Source organism: Sturnus vulgaris, chromosome 5 (assembly GCF_052056855.1).
Source record: "Sturnus vulgaris isolate bStuVul1 chromosome 5, bStuVul1.hap1, whole genome shotgun sequence".
In the NCBI taxonomy this organism is placed as follows: Eukaryota; Metazoa; Chordata; class Aves; order Passeriformes; family Sturnidae; genus Sturnus; species Sturnus vulgaris.
The window spans coordinates 36,865,313-36,888,416 of NC_142247.1; the positions used below are offsets into that span (position 1 = coordinate 36,865,313).

General features: G+C 39.4%; 1 protein-coding gene and 1 long non-coding RNA gene across 2 annotated transcripts in view; one reads left to right on the plus strand and one right to left on the minus strand.

Moving 5' to 3' along the window:
* The window catches only part of LOC106862905 (uncharacterized), a 77,684-nt gene that overhangs the window by 18,622 nt on the left and 35,958 nt on the right, over positions 1–23,104 (plus strand). The window lies entirely within an intron of this gene.
* Positions 506–23,104, minus strand: part of MET (MET proto-oncogene, receptor tyrosine kinase) — a 90,311-nt gene continuing 67,712 nt past the window's right edge. Inside the window, exons 12-21 of the mRNA XM_088165448.1 lie at positions 18,901–19,047; positions 16,785–16,941; positions 15,832–15,972; positions 13,235–13,465; positions 10,812–10,892; positions 10,011–10,192; positions 8,341–8,450; positions 5,697–5,862; positions 4,648–4,784; positions 506–4,502 (exon numbers count right to left, since the gene is read on the minus strand). Of these exons, the coding sequence (XP_088021574.1) occupies positions 4,292–4,502; positions 4,648–4,784; positions 5,697–5,862; positions 8,341–8,450; positions 10,011–10,192; positions 10,812–10,892; positions 13,235–13,465; positions 15,832–15,972; positions 16,785–16,941; positions 18,901–19,047 (1,563 nt within the window). The 3' untranslated portion in view covers positions 506–4,291. The remainder of the gene's footprint in view (positions 4,503–4,647; positions 4,785–5,696; positions 5,863–8,340; positions 8,451–10,010; positions 10,193–10,811; positions 10,893–13,234; positions 13,466–15,831; positions 15,973–16,784; positions 16,942–18,900; positions 19,048–23,104) is intronic.

The following is a 23,104-nucleotide window of genomic DNA, read 5'->3' on the forward strand; positions in this document are numbered from 1 at the left end:
TGCAGACATGAAATGCAGGATGGATGACCCTGAGGGACACAGATTCAGGTACTTGAAATTTCTTGTGGATCATAACTGATTAGGGACTTGGATACCAAACAAGTGCTGCCATCCATGTTGGGACATGTTGGTACTCCTTATGATAGCTAAATTCTAAGCTTCAAATGCCACCCCAGCTCTAAGTGCATCAAGAATTGTAAGGCTCTGCATGGGTACAGCCTGTGGTTGGGCAAGAAGCTTGCTATTCAAACGAACTATGCCATAGTTGTTGACAACAAATATTCAGCATTTTTCTCTGACATAATAATGGCTAGGAGGCTGATGAACTGTGTGTTTGATTTATTGGTGTGCTCTGTATTTTTAGATTTCGGAGTTTTTTCCCCTCCCCCAGTTCCACAGGTTGCTCTTCCCATGTTAGTCAGAAAAAGCGTATGGACAGACTTGTCAGTTTAACAGTCAATGTGAACAGTAATTATAGCACTAGGAACTTAAAGTATTACAAGAATTCATTTCAATAACATGTTTATTCAGTCATAACAACAACTATAAACATAAGTACCATTCAGCTCTTTGCAGATATATGAACTTACTAACATCAAATCTTTACCAGAATCACATATTCTTACAGGTGTCCCAGACACAACATTAACTTTATTAAGCAAAAGTTCATAAATAGTAAAAATGTCCTCTGTTTCACATTGCAGCGTTCCTCAAGCATGTACGTACAAGTTTGGAGTAACTTCTCCAAATCTATGTGTCATAAACTTCCTTAGCTGTTTTAACAACCATAGAGATGATTTTTTTTTGCCTGCAGCAAAGCCTTTTGTCCTTGAGCAATCTACAATTAGTATCACTCTCAGCAGACATGAAAGTTCATTTCTGAAATGAAAGTAGTGATGAAACACAATACAATATTATCTGCTCATAGCTTGCCTACACACTCTGCCCTCATTATAAATCTTTCAGTTATAACACAGTCTCCCAAGAACAATATATCTCCCTTATATCAGTTCTTTATCTGCATTACGTCTCTTTGAAGATCTTAAAATGGTTGGCCTGCAGCAATGGAGATATTATACTTAGGGTGGAGTCTGTTTACAGTCAGTTCTTTTCCTTTTTAATATTTACACAGTATTTCTTAAGGTTGCTACAATTTATGAATCATGTACATTGACATACGTTTTCTGAAATGTTCACAGTGCAGTATTTTGTGGCCTAACCAAACTTTGTAAATGTCATTAAAAATAAACTTTTTTTTAATATAAAAATAGAATACTTTATGTGTTTACACCAGCAAACCCAGTTCTATCCTATTCTAAACAAACTATACAGTAGTATGCACAGAATTCCACAGGAACAGAAATGACATGTGATGTTTGCCCTTAAGTTATAGTACTCTTCCCTAATGAATAAAAGTTTCATTTACTATCTCTTTTCAAAATTGTTTCTCTGGTCATAACTTAGCATTAAAAGTAGATAATTCACTGGGTTGTGTGATCCAAGAAGAGAGTAAAGAGGGCCTAAAGCCATTTCTTCTTTTGATCAGTCTTCTCTGCTCTTCAGGGCTGATATGAAGTAGTTACTGATATGCCTGCTTATGGTGGTGTCTTTTTAGATCAGGGCTTCCTGCAACTCCTCTGCTCCTGACTCACCTTTGCCAGTAGCTTCACCCAAGGGTAGGTAGCAGGGTTTCAGCTGCTCACCAAGTGACTCACCAGACAGCAGCCTTCAAGTTTTAATTCTCAGAGTGATTCATTGTTTATTGAAAGAAATGGAGGCTTTTCATTTTTCAGCAAGAGATCTGTTGCTATAGACTGTTTGACTCAAAGAAATGGTTGAATGTTGGAATAATGTTGACATTAGGAATGCTTTAAGCTAGATGATTTTCCTTTTGTTTTTTGTACCGTCTGACTATACCAGAGAACTGGCAAGATGCAGAATCAGAATCATAGAGTGGCCCAGGTTAGAAGGGACCTTGAAGATCATATAGATCCAGCCCCTCTGTTGTGGGTACCTTGATGAATGTTGAAAAATCCAGGGATGGGGCATCCACAACTTCTCTGGACAACCTGTTCCAGTGCATCACCACCCTCACAGTAAAGAGCTTTTCCCCCCATATCTAACTTAAACCTACTGTCTTTCAGTTTAAATTCATTCCACCTTGTTCTGTCACTACATGCCTTTGTAAATAGTCTTGTTCCGTCTTTCCTGCAAGTTCCCTTCAGGTACTGGGAGGCCACAATTAGGTCACCCCAAAGCCTTCTCTCTTCCAGGCTAAACAATCCCAATTTCCCAGCCTTTCCCCACTGGAGAGGGGCTCCAACTCTCTAATCATCATGGTTGATGATTGATGTCTTTCCTGTGATGGGGCCCCAGAGCTGGATGCAGCACTCCAGGTGGGGTCTCAGCAGAGTGGAGCAGTGGGGCAGAATCCCCTCCCTTGAGCAGCTGGCCATGCTGCTCCTGATGCAGCCCAGGATACAATTGGCTTTCTGGGCTGGGAGGGCACTTTGCCTGCTCATGTCCAGCCTCTCATGCACCCCAAGTCCTTCTTGGCAGGGCTGCTCTGGATCTGTTCCTCCCCCTGCCTGTGGTGATACAAGGGCTGCCCTGACCCAGCAGCAGCACCTTGCATTTGGTCCTGTTAAAACTCATGGCATTTCCATGAGCCCACTTCTTGAGCTTGTCCAGGTGCCTCTGGATGGCATCCCACCCTTCAATTGTGTCAACTGCACTGCTCAGCTCCGTGTCATCTGCAAATCTGCTGAGGGTGCACTCGTGCCCTTTGTCTATGTCATTAATGAAGATATTAAATAACACTGGTCCCAATGCAAACCCCTGAGGGAAGGGACACCACTTGTCACTGATGGCCATTGGGACTCTGAGCCATTGACCACTATCCTCTGGAGGTGACTGTCCAGCTAATTTCTTACCCGTGGGATAAGGGGCCATGGCAAAAGCTTTACAGAAGCCCAGATAAATGATAGCTGGTAGCCCTTCCCTTGTTCACTGGTGTAGTCACTCCATCATAAAAGGCCACTAGCTGGTCAGACAGGATTTGCCCTTGGAGAAACTGTGCTGGTGTCTTGAATCCCAGTGAAGGACCACTCTGTCCTTCATGTGCCTTCTATGAGGTTGTGTTCCATGACTTTCCCAGGCACAGAGGTGAGGCTGAGAGGTTGGTAGTTCCCAGGGGTCTCTGGTCTTTGTTCTCTTCTTAAAGACAGGTACACTGTTCCCCTTTTTCCAGTCACCTGTGACTTTCCCTGACTGCCATGACACTGAATATCATGGAGAGCAGCTTGGCAACTGCATCAGCCAATTCCTTCCAGACTCTGGGATACATTTCATCAGGTCCCATAGACTTGTGCACATTCTGGTCCCCTGGGTGGTCATGAACCTGGTCTTTGTTTACAGTAGGAGGGGCTTTGCTCTCCCAGTCCTCATCCCGTTGTCCATCCATTCAAGAGGTGTGGGAAGAGATGTTGCCACTGAAGACTGAGGAAAGAAAGTTAAGTACCTCAGACTTCTCCTCGTCCACCAGCATTGTTTAACAGAGGGGGAACACCTTCTTTGGCTTTACTTTTCCGATTAATGTACCTGTAGAAGCCCTTTCTGTTATTCTTTGCATCCCTTGCCATGTTCAGTTCCAGTGTTGTCTTGGACTTCGTCACCCAGTGCTTACTCAATCATACTTTTCTATACTTATTTTACTGCACACCATTTCTTGATTTTGATTTCTGTTAAGAAACCATGAGGCTGGCTATCTTGGCTGCCTAGGTTCTTTGAAACCTTGTTGATGTAGTTCAAAAATCCAAAGTTTGCCCCATGTGGGATGAAAATACATTTTAAACTCTTGTTATTCTCATTGCATTTCTTTTGTGTGCAAACCGTTTTTGCACTGCTCATTATCCTAAAGTACATGCACAGTAACAGTCCTTCCAGCCATACTGATTGATATTCTGCTTTCATGGCATTTGTTCTTGGGTCTGAGCACACATTAATGACAGTTTGTGGGAACCAGCTCTGGATGGTAGCACACCACATTTCCATTTGGTAAATTGATGGCGTTCTCCAAATACTCGGAAATTACTGTGTTGGTTTATGGAATCCTGTATCCTTAAACAATATGATATCGTGTCCTTGTACTAGTGCAACTTGGGCAACAACATAAACATGTGCAACAGTGTTCTCACAAAGACCAGTAGGGCAGTAAAAACTAGTGGACAAAATGTTTTGCTCTTTGTTCATACAACTAAGAATGGATTTTCCTTAATTTCAGACATACCCATCATGTGTCAACATCCATGTCTGTGTTGTCTTGTGATGATAGAAGAGAAGGATAGGGAGCAATGCTCTTCACATTGACATAAGTAGCATTGACATGAACATAGTGTTCCCCAATAAAAGTGGAGAAGATTGTTGATATTTTTGAAACAAGTTCAGAAAATGCTGGACGCATCTCAGGTTTCGGATGCCAGCACTTCAGCATGACTTCATACCTGCCATTCAAATAAAAGAAGTGTTCAATTATGAAATCACATATAAAGAAAAAAACCCCAACTCTCTTTCCTCCCACAGCCTCAGTTACTATAGTACTATAGAATCACTGGCATTTGCAGAAGCCTTTGCAAACTATTTACTTACAGTGGATCAGGGCAGTATTCAGGTTGCAGCAGCCTTCTTCCTTGTAGTAAGTAAACAGTTATATCAAAAGAATTTACATCAGGATAAGGTGGTGCCCCTCGTGTCATAAGTTCCCATAATAATACACCAAAGGACCACTAAGAAAACAAACAAATAAATAAATAAATAAAAAGTTAAAGGGTTGGAGGGCTTTACATTCTTGTTTTAGAAAATGGTCTGAGAGATTTAAGCATTCAAGTGCATGGGTTTTCCCTTTGAAAAGTTGTTTTACTGCACTCAGCTTTCTTTTAAGTGGACTAATAAATGCTGTAGAGACTTGAGGAGCCACTTAAATAAGAGCCAGAGAATCTCAACTAAGTAAATGAAAGAATATAAAAGCCTATAGGCCTGCTACTTTGCTGATATAAATTGGCAGACCACTTTTGAGGTTAATGGAGTTCTGCCAATTTACATGAACTGATGATCTGACTAACTCTGTGTAAATACGTGCTAAAGACAATATACATGGTGAAAATCCTATGTATCACAGGTCAGTCTGAATCTGAATTGAATGGAGAGCTAAAATACAAAGCAATCCAGCCAACTAACTTCATTGTAACTTTTTTTTCTTCAAAAATGGCCAGGTAATACTTGAGATTGCTGTAGGCAGCCAGTAATTCTTTATGAAGCAAATAAAGTATTTTGGAGAACTATTAACTTTTACGAGTCTCCAAGTTAGCCTGTTCTGTCAAGTTTCCAGAGCCCCTCCTATAGCAGGGGAGCTATAGGGGCTCCAACCTGGCTTCTTGGAATGTCCTTAGTTTCCCTTGGAACAGGGTTAAACTCTTAATTCTTTCCTGAGCAGTAAGATACAATCAGGTCAACAACTTCTTGCTTAGTGATTGGGACAAATATGCTTTCTGGATGTAGAAAGAATCTTTTATTCTTATGTGAACAAAAGCTAGATTCAAATATAAGATTTGGAGTTGTTCCATTAACTAAATATTAGAAAGATGCCTCAGGCAATATAAAAGAAATAAATAGGTGATACAAATACGTTTGTACATTACCACATCTGACTTCGTTGTGAACTTCTGAGTTTGTAAACTTTCTAAAGCCATCCATTTCACTGGCAGTTTAGCTCCTGTTTTATTGTGCACACTGTAGTATTCTTTATCATAGACATCTCTAGCAAGACCAAAATCAGCAACCTTGACAGTGAATTTTTCATCCAACCTAGAGAAATGACAAAAGGTATTATTTGCAACTGAGCAGGCAAGATTTACCATGTTAGTGGATTATAATGACTGACTTGAATTTTTGAGACTGTGACTTTGGATGGCAGTACTTTATGTGGGATCTATGAACTAATGTAACATTGAAACAAAAGTGCAGCAAAGTATATTTGACACCCATTTAACACAGTGAATGAACTCAGGAAATGACTGATATTGTTTTGATTATGCAATTTGAATTACAGTTATTTTAAAACAATTGCTATGTATAAAAAGATTTTTGCTAATAGCCTGTACATCCTGATGGAGTTCTACATCATTACTTCCACAGCTGTTTTTTCTTCTGTATCCTTAAAAGTTGCTCATTTTAATTTCAAATCAATGCACCACCTTTCCTACTTAATCTCAATTTTGATAAGGAGAGATCCATCATTATCTCAGTGACTGCCTTTATGTAATAATGTAGTCCTGTAATTAAGGATGAGTTTAGTGTTTGTTCTATGAGAAAATGACAGCATAACAAAAGTTCTGTTGGGGTTACAGCTTAGCCATACCAGAAGACCTCCTTAGCTTTGCTTCTCCCAAGCTTGGTATTTGTCCTGATAAGTGGTGTCATTGTCACAAACAGAGCATGGGTGTTGGCATTTTCAAGCCTATCCTTCTTTACATGTACAGACCTGGTCACAGCAAACACTTCTTTTTGGGCTTCTTTACAGCATCACACAGTCACAGTGTGCTGTGGTTGGAAGGGGCCCCTGAAGATCATTTAGCTCACCACTATCTTCCCTGCTCAAAGCAGGGTTCCCCTACCACAGGTTGCTCGGAACCAGGTGGGTTTTGATATCTGCAAGGATAAGGACTCCACTACCTCTCTGGCAACCTGGGCCACTGTTCAGTCATCCGTACAATAAAAACATTACTATGTTTAAATGCAATTTTCCCTATTTCAGTTTGTGCCTGCTGCCTGTCCTTGGGAACCACTTAGAAGAATCTGGCTTCCTCTTTTTTAATCCACCATATTAGGTATTTATATATATGGATAAGATCTCTTTGAACCTTCTCTAGGCTAAATGATCCTGTCTCTCTCAGTGTCTACACGTGACATTTCCCTGTCTTGAATTTATGAGGTTTCTGTCTGGACAGCTCTGGTCTGTTGAAGTCCCAGTGCATGGGACAGAACCATCTGCTGTATTTACTGATGCTTTTACTGATGTACTGATGTAACTTGATCTGATGAAGGGAGTAGGAAGGAACTTTGATGGTTCAACAGGAAACAATTTATGCCATAGCATGTTCCTGCACCTCTTCCAGAATAGTAGAATAGAGTTAAGAGTCCCTGAGGACTATATATGCATGCTGGCTTCCTTTCTGATAGACATCACCACTGTAGCAGGGCCTATACTGAGTGTTGGATGGCAAACGGCCACTGGAGAAAGTGGGTCTTAAGGCAGCAGCTCTCCAGGCTCTGAAGTGCTTATCCATATGGAAGTACAAAAGGAGTCATTCAGTGTTCATGTGAGACATCCTGAAAGCTGCTCCTTCCTCACCCAAGGAAGAGACAGTAGGCCAAGAGGAATGTCCTGCTGCCACTATTTGGACTTTCATTAGATGAACTAGGTCTTTCGTTCAGTAACCCGATGCATTTCTTCTTAGGAAATCTGAAAATCTGCTTGTGGCTTTTTTCATCCCTTAAAAAACCCAATACCTGTAAGAAAATGTTCTTTCTCAGAGGCTATTCAGCTGCACAGGTGTGCACCCTTGAAAAAAGAATAAGATATCTGATGTCACAGGTTAATGACCTTTTTGCAGTCAGAATTCCAGTTTATGATGTACTAAAAATAAACTTTAATGTTTAAGGCTCTGCCTCATTAATTCACAACATCAGTGATAAATCAGCATAATCATATTGGCAACTCCTGTATCAGTTCGTCTTTGTGGGAACTGAACTGTCTGGCTTCCCAGACACTAGTAAGATTCTTTGAATGTTAATTTGTGTGCCTAGTTGAGCCAAAGTAAGCTCATACTCATGTAATGAAAGACTACTGTCAAGAGGTCTCACTGGTATTTCTTAGTGTTCCTGTTTTTCTCACAAAGCTCCCCTGTGCTCCTCTCCCTCCTGGATAGGTGTGGCAGCAGAGACATGCTGCTTCTGAAGAGGCTGGGTGGAAGCACAGCAAGTTGAGACAACAGCAGTTTAACTTCCCTTAGGAGATGCCTTTTAAACTCTAACCAATGATTTTGACCTCAGCTTTCTTATTTCTCACACTCAAAAAAAGCTTATGTGTAAGAAATGAGCCCTTAGCAAGATGAGTAGCTCATCATAATGCAAGAAAAACATCAATATAATTGCAGAGCAATGAAAAAACCACCATCTTGTGACAAAAAAATAGCAGAATCCTGGAAACTTCAGTTTATCCCATCTCACTGTTTTACACAGAAGAGTATCGTAATGTGGCTGAAAGTAGAAGTTTGTACTTACATACAGTTTCTCGCTGCCAAATCTCTATGGACAAACTTTTTACTTGCAAGGTATTTCATTCCTTTTGCAACCTGAAGGCCAAATCCAATTAAATCTTTTACTGTTGGATTCTGTAAAATACAAACATTTATGATAAAATGAATGCAGAAGCTTAAGGATCAGACTGCTTTATGCTGTGACTCTTTAGGTTTTACACATCTCTCCTGCCACCAGAATGATCGAGAAAGGTTGGTGCTTGTAGTGAAACTGGTTAAAGTTTACATCAACTTCTTACCCCCAGTGAGAAAACACACTATAGGAAAACGAAAGAGCTGACAGTCTCCAGAAGAGCAGAATTTGCAGCATAAGCCGCATAACCTGGCCTGGGAAGTGGAACCGTATGCTGAAACCTCAGCATCACAGATGATATACAAAATTCACATATGTGGACTTAAGAGTGACAGCATGTAACTCAGTGGAACTATGAACATAGAGCTCATCAGCTGGAGATGACCAAGAAGAAAAAGCCCTATTTGGGACAAAACAGGTGCATCAGTATGATGTCATGAAAAAGGCAAATGAGACCTTAGCAGCTACCAGAGAAAGATTTTTGGCAATGATTGTTAACTCTTTCTGCTTGCCTACATGGTGATACTCAAAATGTTAAATATCAAAGTAAATATAAACATAAACCTGTAAATCTTTTATGGCAATCATATGACTTGTTATGTAACAGTAAGGATCCTACAGTTTTTTGTGGTTTTGACATTGCTCGTTATAATTTTCTTCTGTGGAACAATCTGATTCAACTGTGGTCATTCTATTTATTTCAGAAAGGACTGTGGCACTATTTGCAAACAACGGCCCTAGTGCTTGTAGAATGAAAGGAGCTGAAATGGGAGCAGGTCCTGGACTCAGAAAGCCAAACTCCTCCAAAAATTTCTCGAAATGCATTTTTTTAAAAATGATGCTGGGTATTGCTGATTGCCATAAAAGCAAGGACAAAATCCTATTGGCTCAGAAGTCACTTTGTATTGTCCTAACACTGTGAAATAGATGAAATACTGCAGTGCAAAGCATAAATGCTTACACTGCCTGAGATAAGATCTGCAGTCTCCTCCTTGGGAGAAAGCAGTGAGGCACATTTGAGGAATCTACAGTCTTTCAATGAAAATGGGGAAGATTGCTGATAAGAGAGTACTCATAGTTTATGTAACAGTTCCCGCTTTTCCTTCTTAAGATAGGAAGAAAAAATATTGATAATAAACGGACTGTGACACTAGCGGGATATGGAGTTCCTTTACCTAGGAGCTGGAAGAGCAGATGTTGACGACTGGCTCAGCTGTGCTAAAGTCAACAGAGATGTGCCAGTTTAACCATCAGATGATTGGGCCCCTGGACGCAGGTCTCATAAATGCATTTGTTTATAAAGAGGCTTATGGATGGGAAATGAGAAATACTTATTGCTGATAATTTCTGGGAAACATTCTAGAGAGGAATTAGAGGGGGAAGGGAAGGCGTGGCAGTGCTGTGGCTGGGCTTGATGCCAGACCAAGCAAGTGCTAAAGGTTAAGGTGTAGTAAGAGCAGCAAGTCGCAGACGTAATGTAATTATGAGAGCTTGTGATGTGTGGTGTTGGAGCAGGGCGTGGCCAGACTCGCATCACCACTTCTACCTCACCAGGTACTTACGTGAGTCTCATTCCTAATGAAGTTTCGAAGATCTCCATGTTTCATGTATGGAAGAACAACTAATGGGGATCCTTCATTGGGCAAACAGATTCCCAAGAGTGACAGAACATTGGGATGAGTGAAATCTTTCATGATTATTCCTTCTTTCAGAAACTGCGCTACTTCTTCCAGGTCTGTAATCCCTGAGAAATCCAGTAATAAAAGGAGTTAATTAAAAGAAACAGAAACAAACTAGGGTTCATTTCTCTACAACATGTCATTGCACAACAAAGTGATAATGAGAGACTACAAACATGCTCTCCACCTCCCACATTGCAACCAGGTTATGTGCATTGGTTTTCCTACAATGACCAAATATAGGCTGATGGTGATTTTAATTCTGTTTCTCCATTTCTTATTTTGAATCATTTAAAATTGAATAACAACACTTGAGTAAAGTCCTTAATAAATGTTGTTATACTATCTTCCTGTTTTTCCAGCAGCTTTGCCCACTCTTCAGCAATTTAACTTCCAAACCCAAATCTTCAGGACTCAGTAGAATAAAAAATGATGCTACCTTTCCCTTATTTTCCAGTGTTCTTTTCCTTGTAGAGGAAATATATGGACATTTTATTTGATGTAAAAATATATGCCAATGTGTTCTGGTAATCTGAAGTAACTGGAATTGCTCCAAAGATAAATCTGATTCAGCTGCAACTAAGAATCTTTGTTTCTGAATGTATACTTCACTGGAATTTATTGGTTCACCCCAGTTATCTTTGGAATTAATAGTAATGTCTCACTATTAAACATGTAACTCACTATTCAGTGACTTCACAGCACAATGAATTTTCCTGCTATCATTATCCAGCAATGTCCCATGGTACACACAGCCAAAATGTCCTGTGTAAAAAAGTAAGCAATATTAGCTTTAAGAAGTAAAATTAGCTTTCTGGTATTTTCTACTGGGTAGCAATTATACTGTAAGTTAGTGATCACACTCCATTTCTGTCCAATTCCCAACACTTGTAATATATACTTCCTAACTAACATATTAAAATTAATGGAATTGGACCATTACATAAAACCACCATTCATAAAATCGCCATTACATAAAACCACCACTGCATAAAATGAAAACTCTATTTGCAGCATAATTGGTATTTCTTGACCTAAATGGAGAGTATAAATAATGACTAAGCTGGCGCCACAAATATTTCATTTTCCTGTAATGACTATGCACACAAAACCCATGTCAGCCCATTCCCACCATCTTCTCCTGTGACACAGGTGTTGAAGGAGGACACCTGGAAGGCACAGGGAGCAGTTAGGAGCTGACATGACCACTGGATTGGTGGTTCCCAGTGATCTGCAAGCCCGTGCTAAGTGGTCCACTGGACTGTACAAACTTGATGCATCTGATGGAAAGGACAGCCACTCTGGGATTACAGTCGCTCAGGTCTTGCTATTCCATGGAAAATGTTGAATGTTAAAAGTGATGTGTTGGCCGTGGATGGTTTGGGAGTTGCTCTACTGATCACAGACTGATGACACCACTTGGCAGTTTTTTCTACGGCTTAGTTCCAAGTATAAAATATCACTAAAAGATGCTGAACAAAATTTGCCTTCTTTCTCATAGTCTAAGCAGTGAAATGAACTGCCAGGGACACAGAAATCCTGTGCTTTCTTGCTAAGCAAACGATGTTGTCTACCAAAACTTCCTATAAGAAGTCAGGTTTACCAGTTTAGGAAACAGTGAAGTTTGAGCTCCAGGCTCATGCATTAATTTCTCTAAATCAAACTATCTACGTGCAGTTGTAGCTTTCTTTCACAGATGAACTCTTTACTGGACACTTTAAAAATACTAATATTTGCAGTTAGAAAGCAAACTATTTTTTTCTTAAGTGTGAGTTCTACAGAGAACAAGACTATCTGATTAATTTTACTACATTCCAGTCATAAGCTCTGGTCAGAGCTCAGTTGGCGTTGCTTTTGGCTTGAGGTAAAATTAATCCAAAGTTTGTTTTATAAAAGCAACTAAAAATCCCATCAGACCACAGATCCGAAAGCTTGGATTGGGTGTGTCTAAAATATTTTAGGGTTTGGCCCATTTCTGGTTAGAAAGGAGAAAATTTAAAGTGGTTAATTATCTTTGTGTCATTCCAGATATTTTTCAACATTTAAAAAATGGGAAATTACTTGGAGTTTTCCAAAACAAAAAAGAAAAGAAAAAGGCCCACCCTTGCTTTGGGGATGATGAAGTGTAATACATAGAAGTAAAACACACTGACTGTTTGTCTGATTTGTGGCTCTTATCGTGCAGAAGAGTCATTAAGAATATAATTTATAGCCAATTTTTATCAGTATTCTGATACTCAACAAGAGACCTCTCATGCACGATCTGTAAAACTGAAAATCCAGTTTGTATTCTGGTTACTAATAGGTACTAAATCATACAGAGTTTAAAAATGTCCCTAACAGAAATACTGCCTTGGGCTATGAAAGGTGAAGGGAACTTGCTTATGAAGATGTAGAGGAATAGGAGTGATGAGAGAAATTTAGAAAAATAGGAGACTTTCTAAATCAGGGACAAAACTAAGGGGAAGGGAATCAGGAGCTGCATATTTCTGCAGCTGGCATGAGAGGAATGAGGTGATATGAAGAGCATTTGCTGGGAGGAAACAAGCAGCAAATTCCTCAGAGCTCGTGGAAACTTGAGGAGGGAAAAGGAGTGTGGGCATTTCACCTGGGCCACGGGGACTTTTACTGCATACTCTAATGGCTGCAGGAGTCTCCTGTGTCACCCAAGTTTAAGGTCACTTGTGTTTCTGCCTCGGCATCCCCTGACTTGCAGGTGTGTGCCTTAGGTTTCACATAATGTTCTGCAGCGGATTCACTCCCATACCACAGCCTCATGGATCAGAAGCCCTGGCTGAGCTTTCTGTAGCCTGGAAAAGGGTGAGAGTGAGGCAGTTGGAAGGGGACCAGCAAATCCATGGGTTCCAAAGAGCCTCATTAGCTGGCAGTCTCCTTCCTCCTGATGGTGTCTTCTCCAAATGATCATATGCACTGACTTTAAAGGAAAGGCCCTTCATTCCCCCTTGATTCAGTGCATAGCATGCAATGCTATAAGAGCTAAAGAGCTTGATAAAAATCTCTGTGTAGACACCTTATTCAGAATGGTTTATAATGAGTAGGTGTGCAAAAAAAGGAGCAGTTTGCAATGTAAGAGTTGCAGTACCCACCTCTTCCTATTACTTCACTGAAGTGCACAATCAGACTGTCAGCACCAATAACCACATGCTGCACTTCTTTGACCAGGTCAGGATTTAAGGCACTGATGTCAATGTGGACATTAGTTTGGAGAAGTGGACTGGCTAAATCTGAGTCTCCACTAGACAGAATTGGGGAGAGGTCAGAGTGAGGATACTGGGCAGGTCTGCATGATCCATTCTGAGACATGCTTGGAAACTGATCTGCAAAATGAACAGAAACTGTTATAATCCTTTCAAACTTCTCCTTGAAAAATGAAGAGTTTTATTGCATTGGTAAGCAAGGTTTGATTTTATCAGTTTGGAAGTGGCTTGGCTTTACGGAAGTTTTGGTCACAAAGGGAGAATGAAAATATGCATTGGTAATCTGCCAACCTCCAGGAAAACCATGTCACTAGAAACTTATGCTTGTCTCAGCTCTACTTTTATGAAAGTAAAAGGCAAAACTTCCACTTTTCTGAGGGGATGGAATGAAGCCTTGTCACTTCTGGCCAAATAGAGGTTATAGCATTTCTAGCAATTGGGAGTAACAAGAGCAAAACAGAAAAATGACAGCAATATGGGCGGAGGAGGTAGTGAACAATTAAAAACACAAAGCTTTTTATTATTGTCATGTTCTAATTTGGTAGGGAACTTTACACTTCACGAAGGTTCCCAAAGTGCTGGTGACTAGCTATATTTATCCAATAGTAAATATTCAACCAGGGAAATGCCTAGAGGTGATTCATTTCCTGTAGCTGCTGAAGATAATACAGTTGGTGCTACTCATGAAAATAACATGAGCCATCTGATATAGTAGAAACTAAAATATTTCAGTAAATCCAGGAGTATCTATCTGAGATTTTTTTTTATCAACAGCATGTTGTTCAGGTATTTCAAATTGGTTTTGTTTAAAACCTCTTTCCTAGCATTTTGTGTGACTGAATGAAAGAACTATGTTTAGTTTATACCAATTTCAGTCCGGAATGATTTCAGTGTAGTCAGTGAGCTGAATTTAGCCCAGGGTCAAAAACAAAAAAAGGGGAGAAATTTACCAACAGAAATTATCAGGTATCTTATTACAAAAAGTAAGAAGTATTGTACAGATATGCTTTATTTATTTCTGCATAAAACCTGTGAAATTTTTGTAAAGTGTTTTTATCACTCTAGGTGCTGAGAAATACTCTGTTATTTTATCTAGGAGCAAAAATACCAACTCCTACAATTTACAAATTAGTTTATTTGTAACTAAGGGCAAATATCTATTTAATAAACACAGTAAAATAATCTAGCAATGGCTGAAAAATAATTTTTGCAGCTGCTAAATGTAAACCTGCATGTTTTCTAATGTTTCTTTTATTTTATTCTTTGATAATATTGACATCGACGTTGCAAACATTAGATGAACACATGCCCTTCTTGGATGCACTCTCCACTGTGCTTTGCCAGTACACAGTGGCTGCATGACCACAGTGGATTTACCTTCCACCAAGGATCTTTCCATAGTTTTGTCTCATGTACCACTTTCCCATCTAACCAGTGGCACAGGCTTTCCTTTCCCTTTGGAAATTTTTCAATCAAGAAACTTCCTGTACGAGCTGGTGGCAGCAATTAACGAATAATAGGGGAAGCTGGGAGCAGGCCTGTGTCTCAGATAGCTCTGTGACTGGGGCTTACAAATGCAGAATAAAGATTTGGAGTCATTTCTATTAGAGTGTTGTACACAGCAGCACCTGAAATAGCACAATACTATTTCTACACCAAGACTAACAAATATCTGTGATATCTCACATACCATAATGTGCTAACTCCTAACAGATAAAGGCTCTTTAATGGTAATCACAGAACACGGTCTCCACAGGTGTTAAAGGAGCCTAGTGTGGTATTATAAGTGTAGCAGACTGCTCTTCTGAAGAATACCCACTTTAAAATCTTACTATACAGCACAAAAATATATTTGGCATAGGATTATTCTTCCCTGAGACTGGCGTAACAGTGCACATGGACCTCCATTCAATTTGTCACAGTCTTCATATCCTTTTAGCTTAATTTTTAAAATTAACATTTCTGCATTATTCAACATCCCATTTTACAGGAGGGGCATTAACAGACAGAAGAGTATCAGTTTACAAGACTCCATGTCCCATGTTGGGCCAACACAACTGCTTTATTGTAACTGTAGGAAGTCACTGAGACACACCAAACCTACAGCCACTTGATGCTATCATTAAAATCAGTCCTTTCAGAGTGGATTTGCACATGGCGTGATGGATCTTATGACAAGACAGAATCACTATATACACTAGCTCCTAATAACTTGTGAAGCATAGTTATAGAATTTTTACTAATTGTATTTTATTTATTCCTTCAACCTGAGTAAAAATCCTTTGCACCTTAATCTTGGGAAGCACCTGAGAAGCTCAGTTAAAATAGTAAGCCTGTGAACACGTGAGAGTCCCAAAACTGCAGACACAGACAAATCAGATGAGAAATTGAAATTAGGATACTGATCAAAATAGCTATAATCTGAAGACATGTGAAAATCAAAATGTGTAAAATATCGTCCACATTGATTCGTAATAGAGGCATACCTTCTAGAAAAGTTGATCTGTAGTCCACAGATTCACTTGAAACCATTTCTGTTGTTGGACTTACACTCCTTGCACTCACCAGCCTGTCCAGGTGAGGAGTGTGCACTCTGCCATCATAACGAACTAGGTCACTTCCCAGATCTGAAGGGGGAGGAGAAAGCAATATTAGAAAACCCTCATGTTTTTGGCATGCCAATGTTGAATTATCTATTTATTTAAATTTAGATGTTCTGCTCTGCTGGGAAGAGGGTCAAATTGCTGCTGTGGCAGACGTGCACGACTTGAGCTATTTGTATAGTGCAAGATTTTCTGCAAAAAAATCTTGTGTTGAAGACCCACTCTTAGCCACACTGGAAGATCAAAGACAGCTTTGAAGACTCTAGGGCCAGCTTCGTGGTCTGACTGTGATAGAGCATCAGGACAAGACTTGGTGATACACTAGCTGCCCTCCTCCTCCCACCTTATGTAGTGTGGCAGCTCCCACTGGAAGGAAACCCAGACACAGGGGCCAGAGAAGAACCAGAGTCTGAACGAGTTCCTGATTTGGGGTGAAAAGAGATCAGGAGACTGCAGTGCTCTGTGTCTTGCACAACTCAGGCACAGCCTGGAGGAATGCAAGGCAACTGGATGAAGCTGAAGTACTCATGATTCCATGAATGTTGTTTACTCATCCCCTCTTCCAAAGCTGATTAGGGAAAAGAAGTTACTAAGTTTTCCTAATAGCTCAGAGTTCCTCAGAAATCCTTCTGCTTAAGGCAAAATGTGGCCCTTTACCCAGCTCGGTCTCTTGCCAAGCACTGATATGCAACTAAACATTGGAACTTGATTGTGAAACCTCTGCTGACAGGTTACAACAGGGCAATGCATGGCAGTTAAGTAAAGCATAAAATTATGTCAGTTTTTAAAATCTAAGGTAATAATGGAATTATTTGATGGGATTGACTATGACCGACCTTTAATTTGTTTTTTCTTCCTTCTCCAGAAGAAAATCGCCAAAAAGATAAAAATTAAGATTGATGTTGAAAGAATTCCAGCAATTAGTCCTGTGAAATTCTGATCTTGCCGGATCAGCACTTTTCCGATAACTGTTGACAAAACTTCTTGCTTCCACTGAAACAACAAAGAAAAAAAATACTGTAATGATTTCCAAAGACAAGTAAGAACTAGATTATTAGTACTAAAGTATGAGCTGATATGTCCCGTATGTATTAAATCTTGATTTTGTGACACTGTACTGAGATGAGGCACCGTGAATGGAGAAGTTGTTATATTGGTGTACATGAAAACCTGTATTTGATACACAGCATGCACTCACATTCACTCTGGATAACTGGGTTCCACTGTTACCAGATGCTAATTCAAAATGTGAAAATCGTACTTTTACTCATATGGTACAAGGAATGGGCCTAGGGCCTTAGGGGCTGAGATGTACATTGAAAAAAAATGGCCCAACTGTCTTTAATGTGTGTCCCTCTGGCACAAATACGCTGTAACATCAAACTCACTCTCTTGTTGACAGCGTGCTTGCATTTTAGTTCCCAAGGTCACGTGAGCCTGTCCCTTGCCAGCTTCTAGCTTGCTGACAGTTTAAACAAACAAAACAAAACCAAAAAACCAAGCCCAAAAACCAACAACCAAACTAACACCAAGCAGCTAAAAGGGACAAACGGTTTTAGGTCACACAGCACTAGCTCAGTCAGTTGGAATGCATTTGGCCATCTTTTCTCTTCCTCCTGTGGAATTCATCCCTCTGGGTACTGTAATGATGGATTTGCCCGTCAAAAGAGCAAATTTTCTTCTTCACTGGGCAGACTACAATTTCTGAGTCTCTTTGCCAGTAAACAAGTAGAAACCTTATTTAACCCCTTTATGTTTTGTTCTTTTCTGTGCATGAAACATGTCACACATATCTGTTTCTTAGAGGTTAAGAAAATATCACATAGTAGAACTAATTCAATGCAATGTTAGTCCTGGGTGCGTATGTAAAAAATACAATATATTAACTGGATGCAAATTGTGCACAAGTATTATATGAAACTAGGCACTCAGAAGTCTGGGACACCTACACCAAAAAGAGAGCTGCATCTAATTTTATAGTTTGCCTGATGTATCCAAGAAAATTAATACTTACTTCAAAAAATAAATTAATATTAAAATAAATTACTAGTTACCATATTAATAAATCAGATTAGTTATTACTATTTATTTAGATTGCAGTAGCACATAGGGATATCATTCAAAGCCCAGGATCCTATGAGATAAATGTTATAAAGACATAGAAAAAATAGATGTCCTTGCTTCAAAGAGCTCACATAGACTTTGATCCTAGCCACACTTACATGACCAGCAAAGTCTCCACTGTTTTCAGTGAATCAGAGTGCAGTTTCATAGTTTAAAGGTAATCCCATTCCAATTTCCTTTTTTCCATATATTTAGAAAAATACAAATGTATTTATGATTTATTTTTTATCTTTTAAAAAGATTTATGTCTTATTCTGTAATACAGTCTGTCTACAATTTAAATTTGCAGTAGCACACTGAATGACTCTAATGAGACCACCTTTAAAGCAATGACTCAATCATTTGTCCTAAGTGTCTTCTTCTTACAAGAAGAATTGAAATTAAACTATAAAATGCAGACCAAAAAAAAAATATTTCAGGAAAGATTTGATCTTCTTGACTGCAGCAGAATGTTTTGTTGAAAAAAGGGCTGTGAATTCCAACTAAAACTACTCCATTATAGCTTCTTATTCTTCCCCACGTTTCCTTTTGTGTTTGGATTAATAGCTATAATTTTATTTCTGTGCTTAGTTCAGGTCCTACTTTGTGCCTAAGGCTCCAGAAAGTCTCTGTACAAACAGGTAGTAACACCAATGATGACCACATTTATTTTTAAACAGCTGATATTATTTGAATTTCCATCCCAAACAAACAGGGATAGAGATAGGTCTGTAAGCACAGGCTTAGGCTTGAATTTTATTTAGGCTTAAAGTTTATTGGTTCAATAGTGACACTGTGAATAACAATAAAAATGGCATTAATATCTCATGTGTGGTGTAGTTGCCTCACCTCTATATTTAGCTCACTGTTGGATTTCAGGAGATCGCTGGGAACCGTACACAGAATTGATTCTGACTGCAGGAGAAGGTTTTCGCAGCTTTTATTTCCAACTTTTAGCACCTCACCTTTGACAGCTTCTGAATCAATATAATTTCCCTTGGGAAAAAAAAAATCAATTTCATATTACATAACCATCTCATAAAACTTAAGTAGTTACAAGCTTGGAAAATATTTTTAATGAAAAATAAATTGTGAAATAAAAGACTAATGAGAATTTACACTGTCCTGTCAATATGCATGTATAGGCTTATTTCATGTAAATGCGACTTTGACAGACAGGCCAGCGTAGGATGGTAGACTTTTCAGATAAAATCTACTGTCATTCATACAGCTCATACAGACTTCTGAAATTGTAAATGTCTGAGGGATTAATCCTGTTGGTCCTGTTAAGACTTTTGCATAATTTGTTCAAGAAATGACACATTATGTAACGCTGTTGTGGACACAAAACTGGCATTATATTATCCACAAGCTAAAGGCACCGCAAACATTTTGTTTTGCAAGTGGCTATGGTAGCAGAAGTTTTCAAAAAGAAGTAATTAATTATAATAATACACAAGTCTGTTAAAATCATGTTCCACAGACCAAAAAGGAAAAAAAACCTTAGTCAAGATGAGGCATGAAAAGTACACTTCTTACCCAGAAAACCTGCTCTCACATCCCAGACTTGAATGAAAAATCATTCCTTCTGATATTGTGACAGTAGAATCCAAAGGCCAAGTTTAGGATCTTTTATGCTCAGGAGTGCATCTCTATTTAAGAAGCTGCCCTAGCCCATGTACAGCCCAGCTCAGGATGAAAGAAGAGGCATATTAAATAGGATTAGAAGGGGAGAAGGGAGTATGGGACTAATACAGGCTATTTATATGGGCTGGATCTGGAAGTTTTCCATGAGAAGAGAGGAAGGCATCACAGCTGACACCACTGTGAAGCTTTGTATATTGGAAAGGAAACAAGAATCCCATTCCGAGGGGCAAAAATATTCTAACTTTGGCATATGTTTTAGATCTGCTTCAGAATGAGACTGAACCCTGGGAAAATTGTAATAAACGTATAGGGGAGCCAGTTTAATGTCCTATTTTGATGGCAAAGCCACACTCCAGGTAAATGCTTTTTAATTGCTGGCCATAAAAGTCCACTTTGCACTTTATCTTCTGTCTAGTTAAAGCCATTCTGTTTGGCGTTAAGTAAGAAAATATTCCTGGGCCAGGGAGAATATGAATGCTAGTGCTTATTAGTAGAGAGACTTGTGGCAGATTGTGAACCATTAAAATCTTCCCTCTGAATGATGTACCTCAAAAGACTTGAATTTAATTCTTCCATCTTCAGGATAAATATATTATATATAGAGTGTAGTTGAGTGGTCTCTTCTTCTACACCAAAGCCTAGAATTTTTTCTCCAAAACCGTTGGAAAAAAAAAATCATACTGATATTTCCTAAGGTGGTTTTTAGCCAATTATAAAGGTGCTAGCTTTTACTTACTATGACCAGTACATTACCATTAATATATTATATTTTCAAATATATTCATTATGATATCTAAATACATCTTTCACTATATATCTATAACCACTTTCAGCAGTGGTTTTGCTCTTCTTGGACAACAGAATTTCCCTACCATTTTAAGAAAAGGGGGAAACTGGCTCCTGTGAGAACTGGAAAAAATATTTCCTCTTTCCAAATGTGTATTACCCCCTTCTTGGTGAGCAATGCCCTTGAATGCAAGCTGGAGAAGTTAATCTTCAAGCTGTACTGGGTAGCTGTTGCAACTCAATCTGATAGCATGGCCACCTCACAACTTTAGATAAATGGGAATAACTTGGGAAACGTCTAAAAGCAGCAGAAGAACAGTAAACTAATTAAGGTGTGGAAATTCTGAGACTGGTGTCAGAAGCATTTTTGAAGCTCCTAAGCATAGTGAGCAGGTTGACTTTGGCAGAATGAGGAATTACTGTAGCTGCAGAGGTTCCTCTTCAACTTGCTTAAAAATACCACAGTTTCTATATTGCTCTCTTTTGCACCAGGTTTTGAGAGTAGGAATTTCCTATGCGATGTCAAGGATTGACAATAGAATGACCTATAAACAGGCAAGAAGATTTCCTTAAGATTGTCTCATAAAGAATGTGTAGCATGGCTTAAGAATAGAATAGCAATTTATTAAGTCTTATCCTACTCTGAGTTTTAAGACAGAACTGCCAGAGCACAGCCAAGATCTCAGATGTGCTGTAGAGTATGCCAGTTGTTACACATTGAATTACAACTGTGCTATTTCTCCAGTGGAAGATTTATATTTGAAAATATACTTAATAGTGCACAATCACAACCCCAGAACAGACCAGGCCTCTGGGCTAACTGAAGAAAGATGCTTTTCTTATATATTTGTTGCTTAGTTTTGTTTTTTAATTTTTTTTTTCACAGCTAGGATGCTCTGGGCTGTCAGCAGCCCAGCTTGCAGGTCTGGATCAGTGGCTTCTGGGAGAGGCAGCAAGTGGATTCTCTCCTTTTCAGCAGACTCAGCAGTGAAACACCAGAATTTCTCCTGCCCTGACAGCTTTCCATGTGGCAGGAGATGGGAGCACTTCTGAAGTGGTGTCTTCGTGGTGTTGAAGCAGAGCATTGTCTAGTGCCACTCTATCATGACCCTTCTGACTGGCATGGTGGGCACCAAGAGACTTGAAAGAGCCACATACTTGGCAGAGGAAGACAGTGATGGTGTGGGATGTTGAGAAGCTGGCACTGAAGAAAAGGAGGATGGCATTTGTGGCACATAGTGCCCTGAGTGTGTTTTAAATAGAAAACCCAATGTTTTATTGTGTATAACATTTTCTTACAAAAACATCTTGTGGTCATCAGGGGAAACCAAACAGAACATTTCAATCGGTACCCACTGTCATTTGATGAAAGCCAAATATGTCACACTAGATTAGTTAGATTGAAAAACTTGTGATAAAAGCTCCCTCCGCCCCTCTGAAACTAATTAAGAAAGAGATAAAAGAACTTTGGTTTGGTAGAACAGACTGTTCACTGAAGCAAGCTGCCATTTAATTTCATGCTGAGCTTGCTTAATTACTGCACACACAAAATATGATCATGAGGCATGTAAACTTGTGTGTATTTTTGAGTGGGGGTACAGGGCAAAGGAAAAGTGTTGCCAATATGGCTTGTAATGCTCTTTTGGCTCCTGACTATAATTTATGGAAGTTGTCTCACTGTTTTGATAGAAGCACCCCACTATAACTAATTCTATTTAGAGGAAGATGTTAAATTGGTGTCTGTTCATGCTTCGTTCTAAGAGACCAGCTTTCACTAGTGCTGTTCTCCAGCTGGTTGTCAAGAAACAACCAGAACTTTAGGCTTAGGGAGACATCTGCCTTGGGTGCCATCACTCCAGGCCAATACTACAAAATTGTGCCTTTGGTCAGTTGTCACTATCACAATCCTCAGTCAGCCTTTCTTATCTAGTATTTTTCTCCAGCAATAAACACCATCAGAGACTTCTTCAGGGAGAACAAAAAAGTAAACAAAATAGAGAGTTAAAAAACTTTTTTGACCCTCAGTGTCTCTGAAGATTATACAGATGGATGCACTTCCAGGCAGAGGACGAACAAGAACATGATTGGGAACAGTCAGCACAGGTTTCCCAAGAGTGTATTTTGCCTGACCAACCTTCTATGCAGACAGGACTGGCACTCTCGATGAAAGGAGAGCATTGGACTAGTGGACCTTGGTTTTAGCAAATTTTGCAACACGATTTCTCCTAGCAATGAAAAAAACTTAGGATGGCATGGGCTGGATGGATAGTAGATAAAAGTAAAGAAGTGAAAAACAGATTGGACAGAGATAAAATCTTCATTTGTCAATGGCTGATAGTGGGACCAATACTACTTTTTGACAGCTTGGACAAAGGGATAGGATGCACTGTCTTTGAGCTTTCAGATGATATCAGACTTAGGAAAATTACTGATATACTGGACCATAATGTGAAATTAGGCAGCAGTATGCCACTTTAGTGATGAAGGCTCAGGACACATTTTAGCAGCAGCAAAGTCAGCAGATTGAAGGTGATTGTTCTTCTCTGGTCAGCACTTGTGGAGCCACACCTTTAGAACAGTGTCAAGTCTTGAGCCCCACAGAAAAGGAGAGGTACTGACA